This window comes from Euprymna scolopes, chromosome 19 (genome assembly GCF_053919585.1).
Source record: "Euprymna scolopes isolate OS-2025 chromosome 19, ASM5391958v1, whole genome shotgun sequence".
Lineage (NCBI taxonomy): Eukaryota > Metazoa > Mollusca > Cephalopoda > Sepiida > Sepiolidae > Euprymna > Euprymna scolopes.
In genome coordinates this window covers 78,366,186-78,392,763 of record NC_136500.1, presented here as the reverse complement: position 1 = coordinate 78,392,763, position 26,578 = coordinate 78,366,186, and the positions used below count along the sequence as shown (strand labels likewise).

The 26,578-nt window shown below is 32.3% G+C and overlaps 1 protein-coding gene across 28 annotated transcripts in view; it reads left to right on the top strand.

Annotated features, from left to right (window-relative positions):
• LOC145239774 (rho GTPase-activating protein 39-like) overlaps positions 1-26,578 on the top strand; it is a 1,121,368-nt gene that overhangs the window by 1,043,167 nt on the left and 51,623 nt on the right. For all 28 annotated transcript variants that reach the window (XM_080103220.1, XM_080103221.1, XM_080103223.1 and 25 more), the window contains 4 exons: positions 3,944-4,054; positions 15,240-15,312; positions 17,265-17,412; positions 19,639-19,768. In XM_080103220.1, the coding sequence (XP_079959346.1) occupies positions 3,944-4,054; positions 15,240-15,312; positions 17,265-17,412; positions 19,639-19,768 (462 nt within the window). The remainder of the gene's footprint in view (positions 1-3,943; positions 4,055-15,239; positions 15,313-17,264; positions 17,413-19,638; positions 19,769-26,578) is intronic.

Here is a 26,578-nt window from a genome sequence, read left to right as displayed (position 1 = left end):
CTAAAATTGAATAAAATCATATATATTTGTATATATTAGCGTGTGTATCTGCTCTGTCAATATAGTTCACGTTTCAATTGTATATACAGCATTAGGATCTATCAAGGACTGATTAAGATTGTACATATTATTAAAACTTCTATCTTTCTACTTCCCTCTATATTTCTCTCTTTCACCCTCACCCTTTTTTTCACCTACCTCTCACCACTCTCCCTTTTCTTCTGCCCAGCCCATTCCTCTTTAGCTGGGCATATGCATAAACAACTCTCTTTTTATATAATAGACTCCTAGGAATAAGTCAGCATTTCTTTCTAAAATTGGTAAATAATAACACAGAAAACTGACCTCCCCTAACGAAACCTGGCCCAGTTGACCCCCCCCCCCTTCAAAGAATGAATAAATTTTTCTACATTTTAGATACTGTTCATCTAGGATATTACTGGGCAAGAATATAACAACTTTGCGAGTCTTTGTTTTGTAGTTTTTTTTTTTTTTGTTGCTTTTTTTAAATGTAGCTGGACATACAAACATAGAAACACACAGACAACTGCCCTTTATATTATAGATGAGTTGGATAGGTTAAAAAGATAACCGCTATTTTTAACCTTAGGGGTCCAACTTTAATGTCAGTCCATTCTGGTTTCATGCTTAGAAGTTAGTACACAATATTTCTTCATCTGACATTTGCTTCTTGAAACGGGTTTATATGCTGCATTAGTAATATATACACTGTATGTATTTAACCTAGAATTGTAATTGTTATTTAATAGGCTTTTCAGAAATCACCTTGGGAGTAACTCTGATACATTCTGAACTCTAATGTCAACATAATTGTAATATCCAACAGCAAGTTCTAACTTTACTGATATTGACCCTATTGTTATAAAAAGGAAAACCTTTTTTTTTTTCTTTAAAAAAAGAAAAATCCGATAAAGTTCATTGTAGCAAGAAACGGATGTCCATGTTTTTTTGTTTTTTGGGGGTTTTTTTTTTGTATTTTCTTTGTTTTGCTTTTACTAAATTTTATTTACACAATTTTAATCAAGTATGGTAGTAAAATTATGCAGTAAAAGTATTATTTCCGAATCTTTCTCGCTTTTATAAGGTCAAAGTACTATTTCCCTTCACACCATGAACTCTATTGAAAATGACGCCCTACCATCGGCCGTCTAATATCCTGTTATTTACATTAGTTTATTTGTGTTTTTATACGTATATAAAAAAAAAATCCAATTGCTCATAGCCTGAATTTATTAAAAGATCACTGGAAATAACTGCCATTATCACCGGAATTTTATTTTAAAAGTATTGGGATCCATGTTTCAACGTTGTCCCAGAAAATCAAAGGAATATCCTCAGAACTAAATTGGCCAGAAAAGAACTGAAAATATTAAGTTTCTTTTTTTTTCTTTCTTTTTTTTTTCTTTCTTTTTTTTTCTTTTTTTTTTTTTTAATGAGGAACGTTCAATAAATAATGCTCCTGATCCACTTGCAATTGTCTCCTCGCCTAGCTGAAATTTTGCATGTGTAATAATTTATATCTCCTGCAAGACAACGCTCCGATCAATGACGCACACATTACCAGATCAGAAGCATAGATGTGTGGCTATGAAACCTTCTCCATCCACACTACTCTCCTGATTTTGTACCCTCTGAGTTAGACATGAAGTTGTTTTTGAAAAAAAAGCATTTCCCAGATGATGCAGCCTTGATTCCTAAAGTCATGTCATGGTTGGAGGACCGACCTGGGATGGTCTACAAAAACAATCTCCAGATCTGCACTAAACGAGGAGAGATATGCATAACTATGGGTGGTTCCTATGTAGAAAAAGATTAATAACTGTCAAGTTTCATTACTCTACTGCTATTAGAAGTTGATCAGGGCCATTACTTATTGAACACGTCTGGTATTCATGCTATAAAAAATATACGTAGATAGATTTATGTTTGATATTAAAATAAAAGCAATCCTTGAATTAGAAAACTATAAAAATGAATAGTGAATTAATGCAATGTTCTTTTGTAAAGGAATATGCAAATTAGTTAATCTTATGATGTTGATCCTATAGACATTATCAGTATATTAGAAAGCTATTGTTCTTCTTTTGTAGGTATGAATTTGATGTTTTAATCTTACAGTCAGTGTGATAAATGGACCATCTTTATATTGAAATATATCTTTTAAGTAAATTATTTTATCAGCATATGAAAAGATATAACTAATTCAACTTTTGACAAAATTTAAATTTGAAAGGTCATAAAATTCTTGTTCAACTACCTAATTTAAAAATCCTATTTATTTTGAACATCAGGAAGTTTCATTGGATGTCATGCTGGCTTGGCAGGCTAAGAGCAGGCTCAAAGCGTTTTTTTTTTTTATACAAAGACCGAAGTTCACTCAAGGGTTAATGAGTGCCAGGTGATCGGTGAGACAACACCATAATGATCAGCAATGGTGAAAATTAGGTAGAATTTGATTATTTAAGCGGACAGTTCAATGAGAATTTGTTTACGTTGGACTTGAAAACGACCATGTTGTAGTCAGCTGGAAAGCAGCCCCATGGTATAGAGTTCTATAGGGGTAATCTTTTGCTCACTTCATCTACTGCAAAGATTATACATAAAGAAGGAAATAGGATGATTTCTTTAATATTTTGCTGAAGCCTATGGAGCCGATAACCTAAAAGGGACATCTTTGGCGCTTCTACACTATTGGGACAGAAATTTCAGAAATCGTATGTATGTATTCTTCATATTTTTAAAGATTATATCCAAAAATTACTAAAATCGATAAGGTAGAAAATTATTTAAGAAAATAAAAATTAGAATTTTATTAAAACGATCGTAAGACACAGGAGAGTTCAAAAACAGGATGGCGGCAATTTTTCACCTGCTAACACGATTAAAGGTGTTTTGTTTAATAATTCAGTAATATTCAGGTAATTTCAACCACATAATTTGGAAGCTACCATTTTAACTTATTAGAATTGACAAAAAAAAGTCAGTTGAAACCATTGTTTTTTATCTGAAAACTCCATTTATCAACTACAAAATCTCATCCCAATTCTGTAGAAGTGCCACATCTTTCTTGTTTTTGTTATTTTTATACATGGTAGCATTTTTTTTTTTTTTTTTCTTTTTTTGTGACTATATTCAGGTGCAGCAGCACAAAGACAAGTGTTATTCCAATATTTGACTGTTTTATAAACCTATTTTTCAGTGATTTTTAAAATTCAATTATCCTCATTAATTTTATTTTCAAACGCCTGTAATGTATTAAAATTCAATTAATTTTAAGATAATTTTAACTTTTGTTTCATTGTTGTTTCTTAATTTTAAATGACTTGTTTTATTAAAGTTTCCTCATTTTTTTCTGATCAACTGTATTGATAAATTAATAAAATTATGAGTCCACTTTACACACATGTAACAACAAAACAACAAACAAAAAACCATCTAAACACAATCAGCTTTCCTGCCAAAGAAAAAAATTTATCTTTTTCTCTCAATCGTTACGTGTCACTTCAGACTTCCTGTCCATGCAATTATAGTATTACTCTTTAACTTCTAATGGAATTTTCCAAATTCTCCTTACTCTAGCCTTATGTGGAAAATTCTGCTTTAACATCATTTTTATGCATACATATCTAATCTGGCTGCAAGAGCAATTAACTCGAGAAAAACTATGCAAAATACGATTATAAAAAAAAAAATTATTCAAATTATGAGTAATATTCATCCCTCGAAATTCAGAATGTCATTGTAAACGTTTTTTTTTTTTTCGTTTTTTTTTTTTTTTTTTTTATTTGTTATTTTGTTTCTTCAATTATTGCTAACAATGGATTGTGTTTTTATCTTTTGGCAGGATATCTGAGGAGAGGCTTTGGCCTCCTCCTCAGAGACGACTGCCATCAATTGCATACACGAACTTTACCTCAAAAAGTTACCCTCAGATAGTGATATTGAGAACTATGCACAAACACACCTCAACCGACACAAGAAAGGCCTATTTGGGAAGAAGGTCTCATTGGCCAATATGCTCGCTTGGTCCAAGGTAAGTGATTTTTACTTTATTTTACACTACTTGTTGGAATCAAGGTGGAAGTATATTATTATTTCACCTATTTGTTTGAACCCTTTCAGCTATCTGTTATTGTTTTTTTTTTTTTCTAATCTAAAACTCAATCATGTTCTGCAAAGCCAATACCGAAAACAAAAATTTTTTCTCTGCAAAACAAACTAAACACTATGAATAAATATTTGAAGATATAAAGAACTTGAAGCATAATATCTTTTTTTTTTTTTTTTTTCTTTTTTTTTTCCAAAATTACTGGATTCAGCATTAAAAAAAACAAAAAAAAACTCAGGGTTGACATGTCGTAAAACAAAATTTCTTTTCACCTAATTATACAAAATACAGAAAACTACATGGTGGGGCATGAAGATCTTCCACATTTGAAGTAACCATATGGTTGTAAAAAACGGTGGTTCTAGTCTCACTTAGTAGCCTCGGCTCTATTATTTTCATCTTCTTCATAAATTATTATAAAAATCTTTTTGTCATGTTCATTTGCTCTGTCAATGATCAATTACAGAGAAATGTCTCCTAGGCATTTGATCAATTCACTTCCAACCAGTTTCTAAATCATTTTTTTTGTTATAAAATCAGCATATCGTGAAAGAGAATGAAATGTAATTTTATTTTATCCCTTCCAGAAAATACTCTATCTGGATTGGAATTATTTTCAAATGACCATCATGAAAAAAAAAAAAAAAAAAAAAAAAACAGTAGACGTAACTCTGTATTTGTTTATAAAAAGTTACTTAGTTTTGATTGAAAAAAAAAAAAAGTAGACAGCTTAAAAAAAGAAAGTCAAAACAAATTCAAGGAAATACATTACCGAGCAACACCGGGTATGGGCAGCTACTACTTTTTATATACCATTATAATCATTTTTTTTTTTTTTTATTTTAGATAGTTTTTTTTTTCTTTCTAATCATTCTAAATTATAAAATTCTTCATGCCCCACGTTGTATTTGTTAAATACAAGGAAAATAGTTAAAAAAGAATGCAGACAAAAGATGAAACAGTTCTGTGATTGGCTGTTCTGTTGCAAGGAAATAAATTCTAAACAAAAGAATATTATATACCTGAACATTCAGCCACTCAATATTGATTATCCTAACAGTATCGTTTAATTCCTGAATATTTATATTTATAAAATAATTCATTGTAATAATTGTGAATTTTAAAAAATAAATAAACTTCCCAAGAATCCCCCGCCCATTGTAAGATGTCAAGCCTCCGATTTCTGATTATAATTTAATTCAAACAATTATTAAAAGACAATATTGTTATGTAGATTATCAAATAGGAGCTTAGCTTAGAAAAATGAAATTTTTCGTAGACCATAACTTCAGTTGTGTAAACTGTATATTTCACATCATTATCACAATTTCTTTTTCTTTTTTCCTTTCTTACCGTCATGCTGTTTCTGCCGCAACACTTTTTATTTTGCTCCAAACAGGGCATGACGGATGTAAGGAGCTAAAAAAAAAAAAAAAAAAAAAAAATGCTACTTCAAAATAAAAACTAGTTAACGATAAGTGTGAGATGGGTAGATTCCTAGCCAGAAACATTGCTCATGGAATGTGAGGACTAAAGGACAAAATCAGGGAGGCAAGATATAGGAGGCTGCTGAAAGTAAACTCCTGGTCCATTTTTTTTTTTTTTTTTTTATTCTCCTTTGAATTTCAAGGCTACTAATGGTTTTGTTCATGTCATTTTCAAAGTGAAAGTCTGTGAATGGTTTGCTGTCTTTTATCTTTTGGTTGAGCCATGTCATATACAAATTGTCTTCCTTTCTCATAATATTTCTCAGTACTAGGACTTGAGTCTTCGGGGCATACAAGGAGTTGACCTTGGGCACAATCAGACCTTTACATGCCACTGGTCCTTGATTAGTTTATTTTGATGACTTGTTCTTTTAAAGATCCTGAATATGACCTTAAACTATATCCAATGGCAAGGCCCCAGCTTGTGGGCTTTGGGGAGTGTGGAGCCACCTCTTAATTGCATTACTCCCAGGTCCACTTTGACCCGGAGTGGTAGTACCTGTTAGGGTCCCAACTATGGGTTAAATAGAAACTGACTTGTTGCCACATCTGGGCAGGAGCTGCTAGAAAGGACTTGTCCTGCCTTGATAGAGTTCAAAATAGACTTCGTAGCCTCGTAGGAAATGTCCTTTTCTCTTCCTTGCAACCTCTATCTCACAGAAGAGATGTTGCGAGTTTGTTTCTGATGTATCGTTATTTTCATGGAAAGTGTTCGACTGAGCTTCAATCTATGGTCCCCCCCTCGCCAAACTTTCACAAGAAAGACTCGTCTAGCTGTAATCACTATCAATAATTACCCCCACTCTTTATCTGTGCCTAAACCTAAACGTAGATTCCATGAACAAAGCTTCTTTCTTAGAACTGCACGTCTGTGGAATTGTCTTCAGTTTTCCTGCTTTCCGGCTGACTACAATATGGTTGTCTTCAAGTCTAACGTAAATAAGTTCTTGATGAGCCGTTCCATATAAGTTATCAAATTTTCCAAATTTTCATTACTAATGATTACTATATTGTCCAATTTCTAATGTACAATCTTTAACCCTTATCCTTGAGTGGCCTCTTGGCCTTGATAATGTGGTGATGCCTATGTATTAAAAAAAAAAATATATATATATATATATATATTCTAATAAAAAAATTTTCTTCAAAATCACTGGATTCGGCATTAAATAACCTGAAAAGGGTTGATATGCTGTAAAACAACCAACCAATTAAAACTTGTTCTAAAAAGCATAATTTCATTTTCTAATGTTTTGGTCACAATTTGTTTTCAATTGCAGTTTTTAATTTACTTTGAAGTATTTTTGAGTTGGACCTATTCTAGGTATTAAAGAGACCAATTGTGGCTCAATATACAAGGGGTGTTCCAAAAGTAATACCTCCTATTTTTTATTCCACCAGTATGGATCAGAGAGGATCGTAAATTGCATTGTTATGATGATTTGAACTTATGCATTCATAAAGTTTTGCTTCTCTGTTGCAGATATTGACGGTGTGAGACTCTAAGAAAGCAACTCCTGTTATGGATGTGCATCAGAAGTAGAGATAAATCGTTGAATTTTTGGTTAAAGTGCATTGAGAATGGTGGTAACTATGTAGAAAAATAAATTCTGGAGCACAAAAGGTCACTCATTTAATGGTACCACTCACGTCTTCATAACTCTTCAACCCAAGTACACAAGAAGTGCAGGGGAATCACAGGTAGGTTGCGAGATAATAATTGGTTTGTGTGCAAAAAATGTAAGACAATGGAGATGAATAAGAATTCAGATATGGAGAAAATATCCCCATTATTTGGATTCATCAGACTACTGTTCTTATCTTGAGTGTGATTTTCGAGTTTTGGTTGATGTAACCTCCAACCTTCTTCAGGCGAATCTTGTAAAACTCTGGAATTTGGACAGAATTTCAAACGGAACCTTTTATTTACTTCACGTGGGTAGCATGCTCTCTTTCCATCAGCCATGATTGGATAGAGGTCCTAAGTGATTCATAATTGTAATTTTTGGTCACCCACACTGAGGATTGAACCTTCAGGAGAATATCACTTTTACAGCTGATCCTTTCAAGTATTCTAACTACTGCACCACGGGTTCTTCAGAAATGTGGTGCAAATATATTTGGATGGTGAAGCTGTTGAGGTTGTTGAAAAGTTTTGTTACCTTGGTCATACTATTGGAGCACAGGGTATAGCAGGTGCTAGTGTGATTGCAAGAATAAAGAGCAGATGGAGTAAGTTCATGGAAATTTCTTCTATTATTAACCAACAGAGTGTTACCAATGACAACCAAGAGAAGAGTGTGTCAGTCATCTGTACACAGTATGGATGGTAAATCTGGCTAGTAAGGGTTGAGGATGTGCGTTGCATGGAGAGAAATGATATGAAAATGATACGATGAATGTGTAATGTGAATCTTAAAGACAGATTTAGATCTGATAAACTTAAAGGAAGATTAAATCTGGACATTATTGGGAGATATGTGAAGAACAGGATACTCCGATGGTATGGCCACGTTGAAGGAATGGATAAGAGTTTTTGAGTTAGTAAATGTAGAACAGTTGAGGTAGCAGGGTTAATTAGCAGGGGAAGGCCAAGGAAAACATGAGAAGATGCGATAAGGGTCGATTTGAGAGAGAGAGAGAGATAGAGACAGAGACCTGTCCAGAGATAAATTACTTTGGAAGTCAATTTCTAAAAGACGGAAGTGAAGTTGAATATGATGATGATGATGACGACTGAACTTTCAGTAAACCACCTCACCCCCTGAAATGGAACAGTTTTTTTTTGTTTTTTTTTTTTTGTTTTTTGTTTTTTTTTTCATTAAAAGATAAACATTCCAAGATTGTATGGTGTCTTTGCATTTCCTTCATAAATGACATGTAGATTTTTTTTATGCCTCAGTTTCTGACGTGACAATGGTTTCTTTTTTTTTTATTATTATTTTACGATTTTTTTTTTTTTATTGTCTGTTTATGTAAAAATTATCATCTGCACTTGACAGCATGTGTGGGTGTCGATGTTCTTTTTATTATTATTTTAAGTAAACACCGTTTTGGGTTTGGTAGAATAAATTCTTTCTGGTTTGGCTTTCATCTCTTACTCTTCGTCTACTTCCGCTTCTTTGTTTCTTTTTCTGCCTCGTCTTTTCTCTTCCTCTTTTGCTGCCTTACTTTTTCTTTCTCTGTTTCTTTTTCTTCGTTTTCTTTTTTTTAACTCTTACTCTTGTTTTCATTTTCTTTCTTCTCTCTTTCCCTTCTTCTTTTTCTGTCTTTTTTATCTTCCTCTTTTTCTTGTATTTCTTCTTTCTCTTTTTATTCTTTTTCCTTTCCTTTTTTTAATTCGTCTTTTATTTTCTTCCTTTTCTTTTTCTCTTTTTCTCTTTTTCTTTTTTTCCTTTTCATTTTATTCTATAAAAACTCAGTTTTTGTTTACTCTTGATTTTTTTCATTTACATACACATTACAGTTTAACAGCAATAAAGAGTTGCTTCCCCTTTTTAGTTCTTAATATCAGTATCTGCTCCTTACGCAATTTAAATCATTATCTACTAACAGTCAACCCTTATTTAAGAAATGTCTAATTCAGAATTGATGAACAAAAATGGTTGAATCATTCTACCACTCTAAAATCCTCTAACTGCTAAGAGCCCAATATGTCTTTAGATAACAGTATTGTTTCCACATCTAAGGAGGAGCTACCGAGGATAAGTTTTCCTGCCTCGGCAGAGCACAAAATTGTCTTTGAAATCTAGTGGGTTATGCCTTTTTCTCCTCTTTATTTACTATTTCTCACAGAAGAAACATTGCAAGTTTATCTCTTCTCTATTGATATTTTCATGGCAGATGCTGAACTGAGCTTCAATCGATGGTCACCCCCCCCTCTTGTTGCAAAACATTTTCAACAAACACTCGTCTATCTGCACCAATTTCCCTTTCTTTCTCTCTCTCTCTCTCCCTAAAACTAAATAAAAATTTCACGAGCAAAGTTTCTTTTCTAGAATTACCCATCTGTGGAACATGATTCCACGGGGCTGCTTCCCAGTTGACTATAACATGGTCATTTTTAAGTCTAATATAAACAAGTTCTTGTTGAACCGTTCTCTTAAATAATGAAATTCCACACAAATTCCACCATTACTGATCATCACGGTGTTGTTTCACTGGCCATCTAAAATTCATTAATCCTTAATCTCAAGGAGTGGCCTTCCTGCATTGATAAGTGATAACCTCCACCCTCTCCCAGTAAAAAAGAAAATAATTTTTTTGTATTAAAATTAAAGTAGAGGTCCCCCCCCCCTTTTAAACAGCATCTTGTTCGTGATGCCACCCAAAGACTTCTATAAAGTCTGGAATCTCAGACTGTGATCTTTATCTGTTTTTTTTTTTTTTTTTTTTTTTTTTTTTAACAAGTCGGTCTGAAAATGAAATCTGCTTCTCTTAGAGCGTGGAACAAGATCACTAGCCGACCTCCATTGCAAACAGAGTTCATAATAGCCATTGGCTAATTATTACCACACCCGAAAGGAGAAAATCTAAATAATTTGTGTGGTATTTCAGATATTTTTTTTCTCTTTTTCCTCAAGTACATTTTATGTTTCCCACTTACAACAGGGCAACGTTATATTTGCTCAGCCAATCTAAAAAAAAAAAATAAATAATTAAAAAAACTGTCATCAACTGTCTTTCAATTTATTCATTACTAGCAGGGCTACCAGCAGTATCCAGGGTCCTAATTTTCCTAAAATACTTAGTTTTTTATTTATTTAAACTTTTTTTTTATCAGAAGATGGAGGTCACTGCTTAGCGAGATTGAAAGGCTACTTGAGAACAAGGGTTATCCAAAATTTCTGGGTTCATCATTAAATAACCTGTAAAACAACTCTCTTAAACCAAACACCATGAATAAAAAATTTGAAAATATAAAGAACTTGAAGCATAAAAACTTTTACTAAAATTACTCGATTCAGCATTATAAATGACATGAAAATGGTTGGTATGCCAAAAAACGAAACGACCAAGCCAAAAACCATAAGTAAATATAAAGCATAAAAACTTTTGTTTTTTAATTATTAGATTCAGTACTAAATAATTCGAAAACAAATAAATAAAACTAAACACCATGAATAAATATTAAAGATATAAATAACTTGAAGCATAAAAACGTTTACCAAAATTACTGGATTTAACATTAAGTAACCTGAAAAGGATTGATATACCATAAAACAACCAAACCAATGCACCCATGAAAATTAATATTTTAAATAAGTAAATTATTTTTTTATCTACGTGCTATCTATAGAATATTTTACTTGTTCCTTCCTTATTTACTCGTACGTTATGCTTTAAAAAAAAGGCCAGGTACAAGTTTTGAAGATCAAACTGCTTAAAAAAAAAAAAAAAGGCTAAAAACACAAAATTTGGCTTTAAAAAAAGCCAATTTTGCATCGCCGGACGAAAACATAAGAGTAACCTCCCTTTGATGTAGTCTCGTTTTTGAGACTAATATGATTATTGTTGTAATGGTATGAGAAAAGAACTCCTAGTCATCTCAATGTGCAGCAGTTCTTCACCAAAGAAAGAAGTCATCAAAATGACTAAAAAAAAAAAAAAAAAAAAAAAAAAAAAGCAACATTTGAAAGAAACGGGACAAAAAAGAACATTATCTGCCAAGAGGTGCTGGGCTGGACTGAAAGCGTAAAGAATAAAGGTTATCTATTATAATGTGATGTTATCATTTGTATTGAACTGTGTAACACAATATTACTTTCTGAGTATTTATTAGAACTTATTAATTTATCTCATTTGGGTCAGTTCTATATTTAAACAATGTACAATATTTTCATGGACATATTAATAAACTCATCTGTTGCATGTTATTAGTTTTTCTGTCGAAAAAACTAATTTTTTGTGCTATCCAGAAAAATATCATTCACCCATGTACGAAGTATTGTTGTCATATTTGGGCTGGTGCATCTGCTACTAGTCTCTCGCTCCTAGACAAGGTTCAAAAGAGAGTCGCTAACCTAATAGGTCCTGAACTGTCATCTAAGCTTCAGCCTCTGTCCCATCGACGAAATGTTGCATCCCTCTGCCTGTCTTACAAGTGCTTTAACGGTGAATGCTCTGACGAACTGCAAGCACTAGTACCCTCTCGACCTAAATACCCCGACAGACCCGACAAGCAGCTAAATCCCACCCTTTCACAGTAGAGATTACTAGATGTAAGAGAGCCTTCTACTCCAGTAGTTTCTTCCCCAGAACCACTAGACTTTGGAATTCCCTTCCAGGACCCTGCTTCCCCAACTGTACTGACATGCAGAAGTTCAAGTGTAACGTGAATCAACATCTTGCTGCCCAACTCCCTACATAGTACCCCTGTAGCTTATGTCCCTGATAGTAGGCCCCTACATCAAAGTGGCGATGTGCCTTGTTTGGGGTGAAAATGTAATTAAAAAATTTTAAAAATATCAGCTTCATCAAAAAATATTTGTTAATTAAATATATTTCTCATTCCATGGAATTTCCACGGGTCCTGCTAGTAGTAGTAGTAGTAGTAGTAGTAATAGTAGTTGTAGTAATTTATTACTAATCCTAGTAATGAATAATAAACCAGCTTGACACCTTGACAATTGGATTTTGAACCACATCTCAGAAGCATTTACCGTTTTAATCATTGGAATATTATCATTATATACATAGTGCATTTTATAAAACAGATTGTGTTTGTCCTGTTTTTACTGTTCTTTTTGGGTATTTTTTTTTTTTTTTTGGTAGAATGAGTTGAGCCTTCATCACCTCTCTGCTATATAACACCAATATCATAAACTTCTTAACGTTGCCTAGGATGCAATAAAGTCGTTTTAATTTATTGATATTTATTCATCCACATTTTGAAATTTAAGATCTACAACTTTTATTATATTCTTTGATTAACATGAGTTGTTTCTCCCTTGATGATTTTTATTTTCAGGTGATTATTTAAAAATATTTCATATCATCAGTCGTTTGGACTGGATCTCTCTCTCTCTCTCTCTCTCTCTCTCTCTCTCTCTCTCTCTCTCTCTCTCTCTCTCTCTATTTCCTTTCTTTCCCTCTATCTCAGCAAAAACAAACTACTCAGGGACACAAGCAATACAATTTCAGTCTTGTAAGATCTAAGGCTGATGTACTGACTGTAATTTCACACAGGATCATTAAATCTATCGCGAGGGGTTTCCTCTCAAGAGCAATAGCTCTTGACATATCAAAGGTTTAGTATAACAGGCTACTTCACAAAATTTCCACCTATGGAATATCTAGAAATGTATTTTCAATCATTGAATCCTTTCTCTCTCATAGGTTTATACAAGTAGTCGTTGATGGTTTGAAGCTCAAAGCATCAATGCTGACATACCTTGGGGATCCATCCTAGACCCAACTCTTTTCCTGATCTTCATCAGTGATCTCCCAAATCGCATTCTAAGTTCTTTAGCCAACATATATGCAACTACTGTCTATGGCCATATTTCAAAGGCCAGCAACGACCATGATCTCTCTTTCTCTCCTCTAACCTTGAGCACATGGTGCAATGGTGCAAAAGGTTGCTGGTTAATTTTGATACATTCAAAACCAAGCTTCTATCTTTTCACCATCGATGCTTTGATCCCCAATCTAGCCTCAATTGAAATGAATGGCTGTCATTTTGGGAAAGGACCCTGCTTCGACAAGCTTCTAGGACTTTACATCAAATCTGTTGACAAAATTTCTGAAAAAAATGGTTGCATCATTCTACCGCTCAAGATATTTCACTCCAGACGCAATCCTCTACCTGTACTGGAGTCAAATACATTCTAGAATGTAGTACTTCTGCCACATCTGGAGGAGGAGGTGGGTGCTTGGAGCATCCTCCCCTGCCTCGACAAAGATCAAAACTGTCTTTGCAACCTCATAGATTATGTCCCTTTTCTCCACCCTGCAACTGCTTTCTTACAGAAGATATATTGTAAGTCCATATCTACTCATTATTTTCATGGCAAGTGCTCGACTGAGCTTCAATATATGGTCCTCTCGGCAAGTCTTTTGTAGCAAGAGCTCTTCTAACTACAACCAATATCAACATATTTCTCCACTCTCTATCTGTGCTTAAATCTAAATACAAATTCCATGAACAATGATTCTTTCCTAAAACTGTCTGCTTGTAGTACTCTGTACTACGGTCTTGCTTTCCAGCTGACTACAACATAGCCGTCTTCACGTTTATTGTAAACAAGTTCCTGTTGAGCTGCCCTTTTAAATAATCAAATTCAATTCATCACCATCAATCACTAGGCTGTTCTCTCACCACCTTACACTCATTAACCTTTATTCTAGAGTGGTCTTCAGGTTTTGATAAATGGCGACTCCCTCATAAAAAGATATGTTATTACATTGCCAATATGATACAAAACTAGCAAATAAAAATTAACTAATCAGAAGCAAAGTTTGATTTGTCAACTTAAATGCTGTTTGAGCCTGACTTTAAAAATCCGACAGGATAACTTTGTGTTAGATTTCTTTACTAAACTTGGATACTCGTTGCTCTTTGTTGACAACAAAAAAAAAACAAAAAAAATAAAAATATAATAATAAACCTTGTTTCTTTTTTTTTTCTTTTTATTTGTACTTTTTTCTTTCTTTGTTTTTTTTTCTGTTTTTTTTTTTAATCTGTTTGTAAACGACTTTTTATGTTTTGTAAACTCAGCATTTTAAAAAGGATTATTTTATTGTATTTTTTTTTTTTTTACTTTTAAGAAAGATTGAAATATTGGATTACTTATTAAGTCATAGAATTAGTAAGAGCTGAAATCTGAATCTGGGAACAAAACGAATTTTCTCAATATTATGCCCACCTCTACTGAACATTCCCCCCCCCCCCCGAAAAAAAAAACATGATGGACACACACACACACACATATATATATATATATATATATTTTTTTTTTAGTCCCGATGAAATGCATTTTGTTCAAATGGTAAACAAGTTGTGTGAGAATATAAGGATTTTTTTACTTACACACACACACACACACACACACACACACACACACACACACACACACACACACACACACATCTTTCTCCCCCTTTCTCTTTATCTCTATATTTCTCTCTCCCTTTCTCTCTATATTTCTGTCTCTTTCTCTCTCTCTCCTCCTCTCTCTCTTCAATCGCTACTCTCTATCTCTCTCTTTGAAAACTGTCTATTTGATTTAGTTTCAGTGTTGTTTAAAAAAAATAAATAAATAAAACAGCTCCTAATGAGAATAAAAATAGAAAATATAATTGTGTTTGACCTTCCTCTCAAGCACGAATTTAATCTGGTGATCCTAATTGTTTGAGTATTTTATTTATTTATTTTTTTTTTATTATAACCAGGTCAAAGTCATATTTAATCGAATGATGTAAGGTTTGGAAACGTATCTTGTGTAGTTTCTGAATTTTATACCCCCCCCACACACACACACAGAATTATGATTATTACATGCGACATGATATCTCATTATTTAAAATCTTTAATCAAAATCTTTGTATATTCTAATTTGTGCATGCATTTATTAGATTTTGAACTGTTTATTTAGATGTTCTTTGTTTTTTGTCTTTTGCAGGACCCTATCCAGAAACCTATGTTAAGGACCAATGACAAGGCTGTGAAAAGAGAGGCATGTGAAGTCTTCAAACATATCCTTTTTCGTTGGATTCCTTTCGGATAAACACTTGCTTTGCAGATTTCAAGATGACCAAATAGTTGGATTATTTGGATTATTCCAACTACTATTCTCATCTTGGTGGTTTTCATGTAACCTCTGACCTTCTTTCAATGCATCTTTTCAAACTTGAGAATCTATGCAGCTCGGGCTCCTAAAATCAAGAGATTTAGACCGTTCCTATAGTGACCCGGTTCCTGTTGATTTGTGCGGTGGGAGTAAAGTTCTGTGCAGTTCTAGGAGTTCCACCTTCCCAGGCTTTGAGAAGGAGGTTAGTTGATTGCCAATCGCCTGAGGCACCCTCACCGGGGAATGCCGGCAGGGCTGCCCAGACGCTTTGGGGCGCTAACTTCTCAATCCCACTTTCCGACCCTTGTGTCTTAAGTCCTTGCAGTGGGAGAGAACTAAATATTCTATGCAGATTTTGAACCGAACTGTATAGTTAGTTCACTGTGGTATATTGTTCTTGTTCTGTTAGCCATGATCGGATAGAAATGTTACAATTTTTTTTTTTATGTTGATCTTAGTTATTAACATCAACTTGTGGCATAATGGTTAAAAGCATTGTTCTAAGGGATAGTCTTCTAGATATTGAAGATTCAATCCTTACTTTAAGCGATAATCAGTTTGTAGAGTTGATGGAGAAGAATGTCAAGATTGGCATTTTGTGGTAGTGTCGCTGCGTCTTTAATCCATCTGACTGAGCCTGATGAAGAAGAGAAAAGATTAAAAAAATAAAAATGACAAACATCTTCTCTACAATTTCTTCATTTCCTTTGCATATGGCAAGTCAACAGTTGCTCACATTTTTTTTTTTTTTAAGCAGTCCTTTGCATTATTGTTGTATTCTACAAGATCTTTCAAGCTGCACTAATTAGGTAATAGAGAGTAGACGAGACAATGTTGCAGCGTATGGTCCTCCTCCCCATATTCAGGCTGTTTGAAGATACTGGCTTCCTGACTTAAAATGCACCAATCATTGGTGTAATAATTCCCCCCCCTTTCCCTTTGCAAAACCCAATCAGCATTATATAACCCGAAAAGGATTGATATGCCATAATGCAAGCAACCAAACTAAACCAATGACGAATATTTCAAGGTAAACCTTTTCAAAGGTTATTAGGCTAGAAATTATACACAGATCTCCATTGTCAATTAACCCAACAGCTCAGATTTCTTATCCTAAAAATGTCTAATCGATTATTCCACTGTATAATAATGAATATATATCGCTCTTGAAAACTTAACTGAATCCTGTATTATTCATCTTTAGCCATATAACTACACTTATATTATGTATCTATTTTCAGTATTTACTTTGACAGTGTTCAATACACAAGTAGAGCTAAGTAGTAAGTTTCGAAAATATATGGCAATTAAGCTACACAGAATTCTCCACATTTCATCCTCGTTACGATTTGTCAGGCTATCGCATAATAGTGACTCTCCAGATTTCCGGTACTTAATCATCTTTTTTGATAACCTTTGCAAATTAGTTTGCATTATCGTAATAGCCGTTTACCATTGATTTCTCATTGATAGCGACCATTGATCTTTACTGGAATTTGAGTGGCAATAAGTTTACCCAGGGTCCCAGTCCTTTTTGCACTCATCTAGTGGAGGTCTGGTTAGTGCTTTCTCTCTTCAATCTTTCCATCCTCCTAGACCTTCCTTGTTATTTGGGCATGATTATTATTATTATTATTATTTGGATATTTAAAATAAATAAATTATCAAAGTTTGTAGAAAGTGTGTGTGAAATGGGGAGGGGAATTTCATGTTTGTCTGGTAAAATAAGAAGAAACAATATTGTCTTTATCATGTATTTTGTAAACATTCCCTTTTTTTTTTTTATTTGTTTGTATTCCTTTTGTTTTGGTTAAGATATAATATGTGTAGACATGTTTTTTCCTTAATGCTAATCACTTATCCAGATGTATATGGGTGACAGGAAGCCAAAAGCAAGTCCACTTCATGTGGCTCTGGAGATTACAGTGAAAGGCTGGACAATGCCATCTCTTAGAGATGAAATTTTTATTCAGTTGTGCAGACAGACCACAGAGAACCGGAAAGAGTAAGTGATGCTCGTCTCTATAGTAATAAAATTATGTGACCACTCCTTGTGTATTTGTGTGTTTCTCGTCCCTCCGTGATTTACACATTATTCTACTTTTTGTTAATTATTTATTGAAAAAAAAAATGGAATTGCATAACATAAAACATTTTTTTAATCTTATTTTATAAAAAAAAAATCATTTACTTTCAAAAGCAAATCTACTAAAACGCAGTTCCATTTCTTTGTAGCAAATTAGCCATTTTAATCTTTTGTTGATAGTCAACAACAAAAACGGATAAATTACTTCATGATTTTTCAAAAATAGAAAAATCAACAGTAATATATATATATATATATATATATATATATATATATATATATATATATGTTCTGAAGGTTAAATAAAATAATCTTCATTGAACTTATTATTCATAACAATTTTTAATATTTTATAAAACAAAAATACTAGTAGGCTGAATCGTTAAACATTTTGTACATTCATCTTAGTTTATTTTTAATTTTTAATCAGTTTATATGTATGTCATGTTGGTACAGTGGTAACGTCACCAGATTCGAATGCTACAGTTTCAGTTTCGATTCTAGCTGATGGCACCTAAATACTTTTTTTTTTTTTTACTTTTGAAAGCATGACTTTATAATAATATATACAAAATCTGGACAAATTAAAATATATTTAAACATATTTTATGCCCGAGTAAAGCCAGGTGCCCCCTCTCCTCACTAGTGTAGTACAATATGATAAAGTTAGTTTTATGCTCAGCTTTATATATGTCATCCAATAAAGATTAACAAATATGTGAAAAGCGCAGCAATTAAGATTGGCAATTCAAGCTAATGTCTTATGTAGTACACTAATGAAAGTTGCTATTTGACAGATATGGAATACGATTTGTTAATTGCATGTGGGTCTTAAATGCTTTTACCAACCTCGTTTGTGAAGGAGTAAGCATGTCCTGCTGCATATAGGTCACCTGCCATATCTTACTAAATAACTCACAAATTTTATTGTATATCATATGTCCCTGACTAGGGCACTACCATTTCAAATTCATCTATTGTCTCCAATAGCGTACTTGAAGTTAATTCAAAAGACCAAAAATTACCATTCCATTTCCTCCGGACTTTTCAGTCTCTGAAAAAAAAACTATATGCACATTTGTCTCTGATGAGTTGTTTGATGAACTTTCATTGTTCAATGAAACACGTCTAAGATGTACTACATAAGCATCTGAATAAAATACTATGATTGTAAAATAAATACATCTTTTGGTTTTTTAATAACTAACTGTGTGTATATATATATATATATATATATATATATATATATATATATATATATATATATATATGATTAGTTTTTTTGGAAAAAGAAATACAGCAGAGTGCTCAATTAAAAGGAAAATCCGAAATGTAAGAGCGTATTTATATTTTGTGTACAGAAAGTTGTTAGATGAGACAAATCATTGGTACCGTCGGTTTCAAGCCCGATAATAAGGACGGTTTAAGGTATCCTAGAGACGAATATTGGCTGAAGAGAGCTTGATAAGGATACCTTCTACGGTCCTTATTATCGGGCTTGAAACCGACGGTACCAATGATTTGTCTCATCTAACAACTTTCTGTACACAAAATATATATATATAAGAACCCCATATGTTAACATAGGTCAATCGTATTAGTTCCTCCTAATGTTTATATAATTTTATTTATAAAAACTCTCTCATGTATTGAGCACTTTTGAGAAGTATTGCTCTTTTAGTTCATGGTATCAATATATTTTAACTTAATTATATAAATACCCTGATGACTATGAGTATCTGCTCTTTAAGCCAGCACAGTTTTTGATTTGTGCTCATGTACAGTGATCAATGAATCCTCAAATAGTGTTTTATAGCAGAACAGAACATATAATTCTTTCCAACATTTTACGTGTATTTATTTATTTATTTTGGAACTCCATCGAGATATATGTTAACATAGTTCAATTTGCGTGGGTTTCTCCTCATGTTTATGATTTTATTTATGAAAGCTTCACTCACATATTGAGCCCTTTCAAAAATTAGTTGTTTTTTTTTATTAATGTTAGCAATATACTTGAAATATATGTGTGGGTGTCTCTATTAAGTTTCAATTTTTTTTTTCATACATGTTTGTGTATTTTTTTATACATGTATTATTGTGTGTGTAATATGCATGTATATCTCTGATTTGTCATCTTTGTAGTACAAGCTTGCAAAGAGGCTGGGAATTGTTGGCGATCTGTTTGTCATTCTTCCCACCGTCACTCAAATTCTACTCCTACCTAGAGGGTTACATTTCCCGCCACCTGGACCCGAGCTGTGATCTCAATGACGTAAGTACCCATTTATATTCTGCACCCTCTCCACAGTCTTCTCCTCCTCCTTGCACCAACCCCTACATAGCACACATTTATGTAACAACTAACATTTGATTGCTCACACTTTTAATGAGAATAAAAAAAATATAAAGACTTTCACTTGAACTTTAATTTTCACGATAGTTTAAGTAGGTAAATTATAGAGCAATTTTTTTTTTGGGGGGGGTCTTTCTTAGCTTGATGGTTCATAAACTAATTAAACAGTTTTTTGTTTTTTTTACTTTTTATTTTTTTTTAATTCATTGAAAAATTTATATAATTTTTTAAAAAATACTTTAGAATCAGAAATATTTTTTTATTTCAATATTTTTATCATAATGTTATTTTACCGATAAGTGGCCCTTTCTGACGAGCAGCTAAATAAACTAAAGACAATATTTTTGATTATAGGTTGCAAGAAAGAAGAAAATATAGAAAAAACAACAAAAAACACGCAAATTATGATTCTGGACTAATTCTTTCCTTCAGTCAGAGAAATGAAACTAACCACTAATACATATATATGTGTGCATGTGTGTGTGAGAGAAAGAAAGATAGTCATCCGCGGACAGATTATTCTTGCGTATCACAGCTCTTCAGTTGTGGCTAGATGAGCCAGTGTTTACAGTTGAAATTGATACCAGACCATTTTATCAAGTCGGAATCGCTATCCACTCTGCCATTCACACAAACTAATAAGGAAGAGAAATCTTAGTTCCTAGATATGTTTTACATACTATTATCAGCTGCCTAGAATGCTCTATTCTTTTATGAAGGGCTGCATATTACAGTAATTTAAAAAAATATAAAGTTTTACACATTAAGCATTATCAGCTATCGGCCTAACTTATAAATCATTCATCACCAAAAAAAAAATAAATGAATAAATAAAATGTAATTAATGATTTACGATAATATAGTCATTTCTGTGTTTTTTTTTTTTTTTTTTAATTTTCCTGATTTTCTTAAGATATAAATAAATAAAAATAATGGGTATCCTTCAATATTGTACACCACCATGAAAAAGTTTGGTTATTGTACGGCACTATTTTTTTTTTTTTTTTAATGGTATTTTCAAAACTTCAAGTTTTCGATATCTTTTTGTTTATTAAATTGTTAGGTGAAAGTACAGAATAGTTACAAAACACGTCCTCCTCCCAATGTTAAGAATGACTTTCTAAATAATATTATTTCAGTATGGTACAATAAGTGCATAAGTACTGAAGTCTTAATTCGCAGTGCTATTCTTAGTATCCCTCACACTGAGGATTGAACTTTCAACCTCCAGAAGAGTGTCATTTACAACTAAAATTCAGTTTTAAGTGACATTGAACTCATTGATCAGAGTAAAACCAAATCTCCTAGCAGGGAAATTTCTTTGAGATGAAATGGTCAGGATTTACTGTACCATACTGAAATGGCACTAACCCTAGCCAGATTAAACTGGCTTCTTCCAAAAGATGAAGTTTCATGGGAATATGAAATTCACAAGCAGTCCCTAGTCGTATGTATATCCTCGTTAGGGAAGATGACTACGTTAGGTTTTTGCATCTCTCGGTGCTTATGCACTTATTGCAGCAAGCTATTTTTTAAAAATGGTATTTTCAAGTTTTACGATATCTTTTTTTTTTTTATTACATTGTTAGGTGAAAGTACAGAATAGTTACAAAACATCCTCCCCTATGTTAAGAAATTCTTTCTAAATAATAATGTTATTGTTTCAGCACAGTACAATAAGTGTATAAGTACCAAAAAGTTTCTTATTATTAATAGCACAATTTTTCAGCGAATCCGCCAACATCCGTAAACTCTTTGAACCGCTGCATATTTTTTTGTTTGCTAATGAGTCACCCCTTACCACAGCCAAAAAGAAAGCACTCAAATATAAAGGTTGAGATGGGCAGTCAAATGATGATGAATGCTAAGAGAGGATTGAAAATCTTCACACACTAACTACTCCAAATAACAGCTGATTCATGAAACAGCAATTCTTCCTCTTTTGTCAGAAACCTCGCTCGTAGAATGTAGGGACTAAAGGATAAAATAGGGAAAGAAGTGGGTTACGAGCCTGTCAAAAGTAAATGCAAGGTTTTATTTTCTACTCTCATTTCGATAATAAATGAGTAGTTTTAGTTTTGTTTTTATTCATTTGGTAAATAATCATAATGGAAGAAATAATTATTAGATAATACATTGTGTAAAATCATATTACTTCTTGAAAAGAACGTAGAAAAATAACATGGAAGTACATTTTTGACGGTTCATAAAAAAGTCATTTCAACAGCTAACACATTGAATCTTCTTGATATGATTCATTGCACAGTAAAGATCAAGCTAGAACTCAGATTTGAACCATGTTCTAAAAACAGGACACACGACTTGATAATAATAAGTTAAAATTTAATTCAATAACGTTTTCAGCTTGAAAGTTTTGAGAAAGATAACCCAATGTTAAACCCACCATATTGACATGTGAATTTTTGTCTTCAAGATAAGGTTGTTGTTGTTGTTGTTTTTTATATGCATGGATGCACAATATTGTGCATATTGAGAAACCTGAACATTAAAAAAATAAATCCACCATCAGTGAAATAATTACCTAACTTGAAATAACCTGTAAAAAAATATATATATTAATGACACTAAATAATTATACCTTTATAAAAAGAAAAGATTAAATTTTATTTGCATCTAAATTTTAACAGCATGCCCCCCACTTCCCCCCCCAAAAAAAAAAGTTAGAAGTTGAAATTGAAAGAAAATTCTATTATATTTATTCGTTTTGTATATTTATAAAAACAAAAAATTAAATTTTATTTACGTCCAAATTTTATCATGCTATCCCTCCCTCCCCAAAGCTATAATAAATTGAAATTGAAAGGAATTTCATTATATTTATTCATTTTTGTACAATAAACTTGTTGGTTTGTTATATCTTCGAAGAAAACGGGCTCAAAACAATCAGGATGAATGCAATACCACGCGAAGCACTTATTGGAAATGATTCCTTTTAAATTAATTGAACATAAATTGCTATTTTACTTCTAAGTTGGTAAAGTGTGGTTTCATGTCTTTCCAAATACTATCCATATATAAAGAATGACTGTATTGAGCACGGCATAGCTGATTATATAGTTTATTGTGTTGGTATTTGTTCAACCAATAACACAACTCCTTTTGGTGTTACCAGATCAGACTGTCTAAAAATACTGGCTTCTTGACCTAAAATGCACTAAACATTAGTGTTATTCTTTTTTGCCTTTCTTTTTGCAAAACTTAATCATGTTCTGCAAAGCCAAAAACCAGAACATCAATTTTCCTCCATAAAACAACCAAACCAAACCAAACCAAACCAAACTCCTTTGTTGTCATTAAATAACTAAAAAAGGATTGATATACTATAAAACAAACTCAACCACCTTTACATGTTTTTTTTCCATTGCTCTGTATTTCCTATTATCTCCTGCCTTTTTTTTTTTCTTTAATGTAATTTCTAATTTACATATGCTGATCACAATATTATCTGAAGATCTTGACAGCCTAAGTTTGTAAGTGGAAATCTGTGAATTCCTTTCCCATATGTAAACATATCCCAGAATGAAAAAATTAATAACTTAATCTTCTCTTTCTCTTTGTTGTTCTTGTTCGTTTTTTTTTTTTACATTGATTTTTTTTTTTTAATTTGTTGATTCTGAATAGAAGAATTTGTTTGTGCATAAACTGTAGAAAAGTATTAATGTTTGTTTTATAAAATTATAGAAGAGGCAGACAATTTCACTTCTTTTTTCATGAACACTTAAAGCACTCAATTATTTTATTCGTAAACAGTTGAATTTCAGAATAAAGGCTTCATCGATTTTGGGCTTTGTTTCAACAAGAAACTTTACATTAACATCATCATTAACTAGAGAGTAACCCCTCCTCCCAATAAAAGGTACTTATACAAAATAAAGACAATGCTATCGTCAGAAATTTCTGGGCAGTTTACATAAGATGCCAGAAAGTATCAAACAAAAGTTTCATGATTTTTTTTTTTGCACATACAAATGCTGGCCAATTCTTTTCATAAAAAATATATAATTTCTGTTATTACGAAGATAATTCAATGAAAAATTAATTGAAAAAAATAAAAACGATCTTCTTTTTGTTGTTGAAAAGAAAATACAATGAATAACAACTTTTTACGAAACTAAGAAAATTAAAATTCAAATCAAGGAAAAAAACACTCATTGTAAGGTAAGTTTAATGAATAAAGATTTAATTTTTGGATAACAAACAACTGATAGTAAATAGTTATTTTTATTACTTTGATATGATACTCAAAAAAAATTGTTTGATTGCTTTTTTAATGATTTTTCTTTACGATTTCTCCTTTTGTTTAAATCAATATATATATATATATATATATATATATATATAATTACGAATTCCATTATTATTAATGCAAACAGACAATAATAACAACACATTCGTGAGTTCGTAATAATAAAAAAAATAATAATAAAAAGATATTCATGAAATACAATGAACATTACACCATATGTGTGTCCTGGGTTCAGTACACCTTGCTGAAATAAAAACATGGAGAGTCTCTTTCAAAACCGGAAATATACAATAGACGGACGAACAGCGTATGAAAATAACGAGAAACATGACACGCAATGGTAACTTTCAAAGTTAAATTCTATTACAAAACAATGAACTAACTATGGTAGGGAAGGGATAATGCAATTAAGTGAAAATAAAAATAAAAAAATGTTAAATGGGGAGGGGGGTATCTTTGTGTACTATCCGAAGATGCCTACGAGAAATATATCAAAACAAAAAAAAATATATCTTCAGTCCAGACAAAATGAATTAGTTGATATAATATATGAGAGAGAGGTAACTCACAGTATTTTTATGTTTCTTTTCACTTTTGTTTTTCTTTTAACTTTCAAAGTGAACTTTAACCTTCATTTTATTCGCCTCGGATGACAATTCATAGCACGCGGTATTCCTATCGTATCCCTTCAACATTTCGGTCATTCTCGGAGTATCCTGTCTCCAGTGAAATTCGTGAAATTAACATCCTGTATTCAGACAATGCCAGCTTGCCTCCCAAGCATTATTTCTTTCCGTTTGCTGTTGATATGGAGTTCCTCCCAGGCATTACTTTGTCTCTTTCGCTGTTGATGGAGTTTCTCCCAGGCATTACTCCATTTCTTTCGTTGTTGATGAAGTTCCTCCCAGGCGATAGAAAAATTTCCACATACGCACACCTTGGCGCGCGGCTAAGTAGTCTGTCCTGTACCCAAAAGGTCTTTCTTCCTCTTTTTCCCCCTCTCTCTCTTCTCTTCTTAGTACATTTCTTAGCCCTTTCTTTCTTTTATTCTTCGTTGCCTAGCAACCCACACTGGTCGATGGGTTTCTGAACAAATGACCTGGTCATCGGCCACCTTCATTCTCTCCTTCTCTTCTATACTCACTGTCTCTTTCTCTCTCTTTTTAGGTTTAGCCTCTCCCTCTTTATTTCTTTACTCTCTCTCTCTCTCTCTCTCTCTCTCTCTCTCTCTCTCTCTCTCTCTCTCTCTCTCTCTCTCTCTCTCTCTCTCTCTCGGAAACTATGTTCATTTGCTTTTGGTAAAATAATAAAATAACAAAAAAAAATGATAAATTTCTCGTTGGCCCCAAATTAAATATTTCAATTTTTAATTAATTACGCAATCCAATTTATGGGTATGTCACACAATATATAATAATAATAAACCAATTATAGCAAATAAATATTTACTTAAATGACGTTGATTCCTTCGATTTCATAGGCTGAGCATTTTACATAAACTGCTCAAGAAATTCTGACAATAGTACTTATTCTGCATAAATACAAAAAAAAAAAAAAATGCTACTCATAAAATGGGATTAAATAAATGGTTTAAGTTTGAAATTTTATGCAGGTTCCCCAAGTTCAACTTAAAGATTTCAAGATTCGCTTGAAGAAGATTAGAAGTTACATCGACTGAAATGTTGTGGACATAACAATACAAATAATACAAAATAAATATATATTTAGGTCTACTAAACTTTAAAATAACCATGAGAAGTAAATTTGTCTGAGCAAACTTATCAGATGTATAATCGAGTTATAATTAGCATGAAACTATTGAATGTGAAAATTATTATTTAAAAAATCTTTATAATGTTTGTAAAAACATTCAGAAAAAAAAAGGAACCATAATGGGTTAGCCAATGTAATCTCCAATCTTCTTCAGGTGTATCTTATCAAACTCTGGAACCCTTCTGTCAAAATCTGGAATTTGTATGGAATTTTTAAGAAAACCCTTTATTTAACCCATGAGAGTAGCATACTTTCAAGAAATGACCCGTGGCATAATGGATAAAGTACTAAGTAAAATTTAGTTTTATGCAACACTTTTCTGGAGGTTGAAGGTTCAATCCTCAGTGCGAGTAATAACTAAGAATATAGCTGTAAATTACTTAAGACTTCTATCCGGTCATGACTGATGGAACAAGAACATGCTTCCTCCATAGATAAAAAAAAAAAGGTTTCATTTAAAATCCTGTATGGATTCCCAAGTTCAACAGAAAGATTTCCAAGTTACACCCAAAGAAGGTCGAAGGTTATATCAGTTTAAATGTTGTGAAATTAACACTCAAGATGAGAACAATAGTGCAAATAATACTAATTATCAATCTTTGTCGAAAAAATTCAGAACCAAAAACAAATAAAGATTTCATAAATCCAACCCATATTCTATTCACTATTTAAAACCTTTTTTTTTTTCA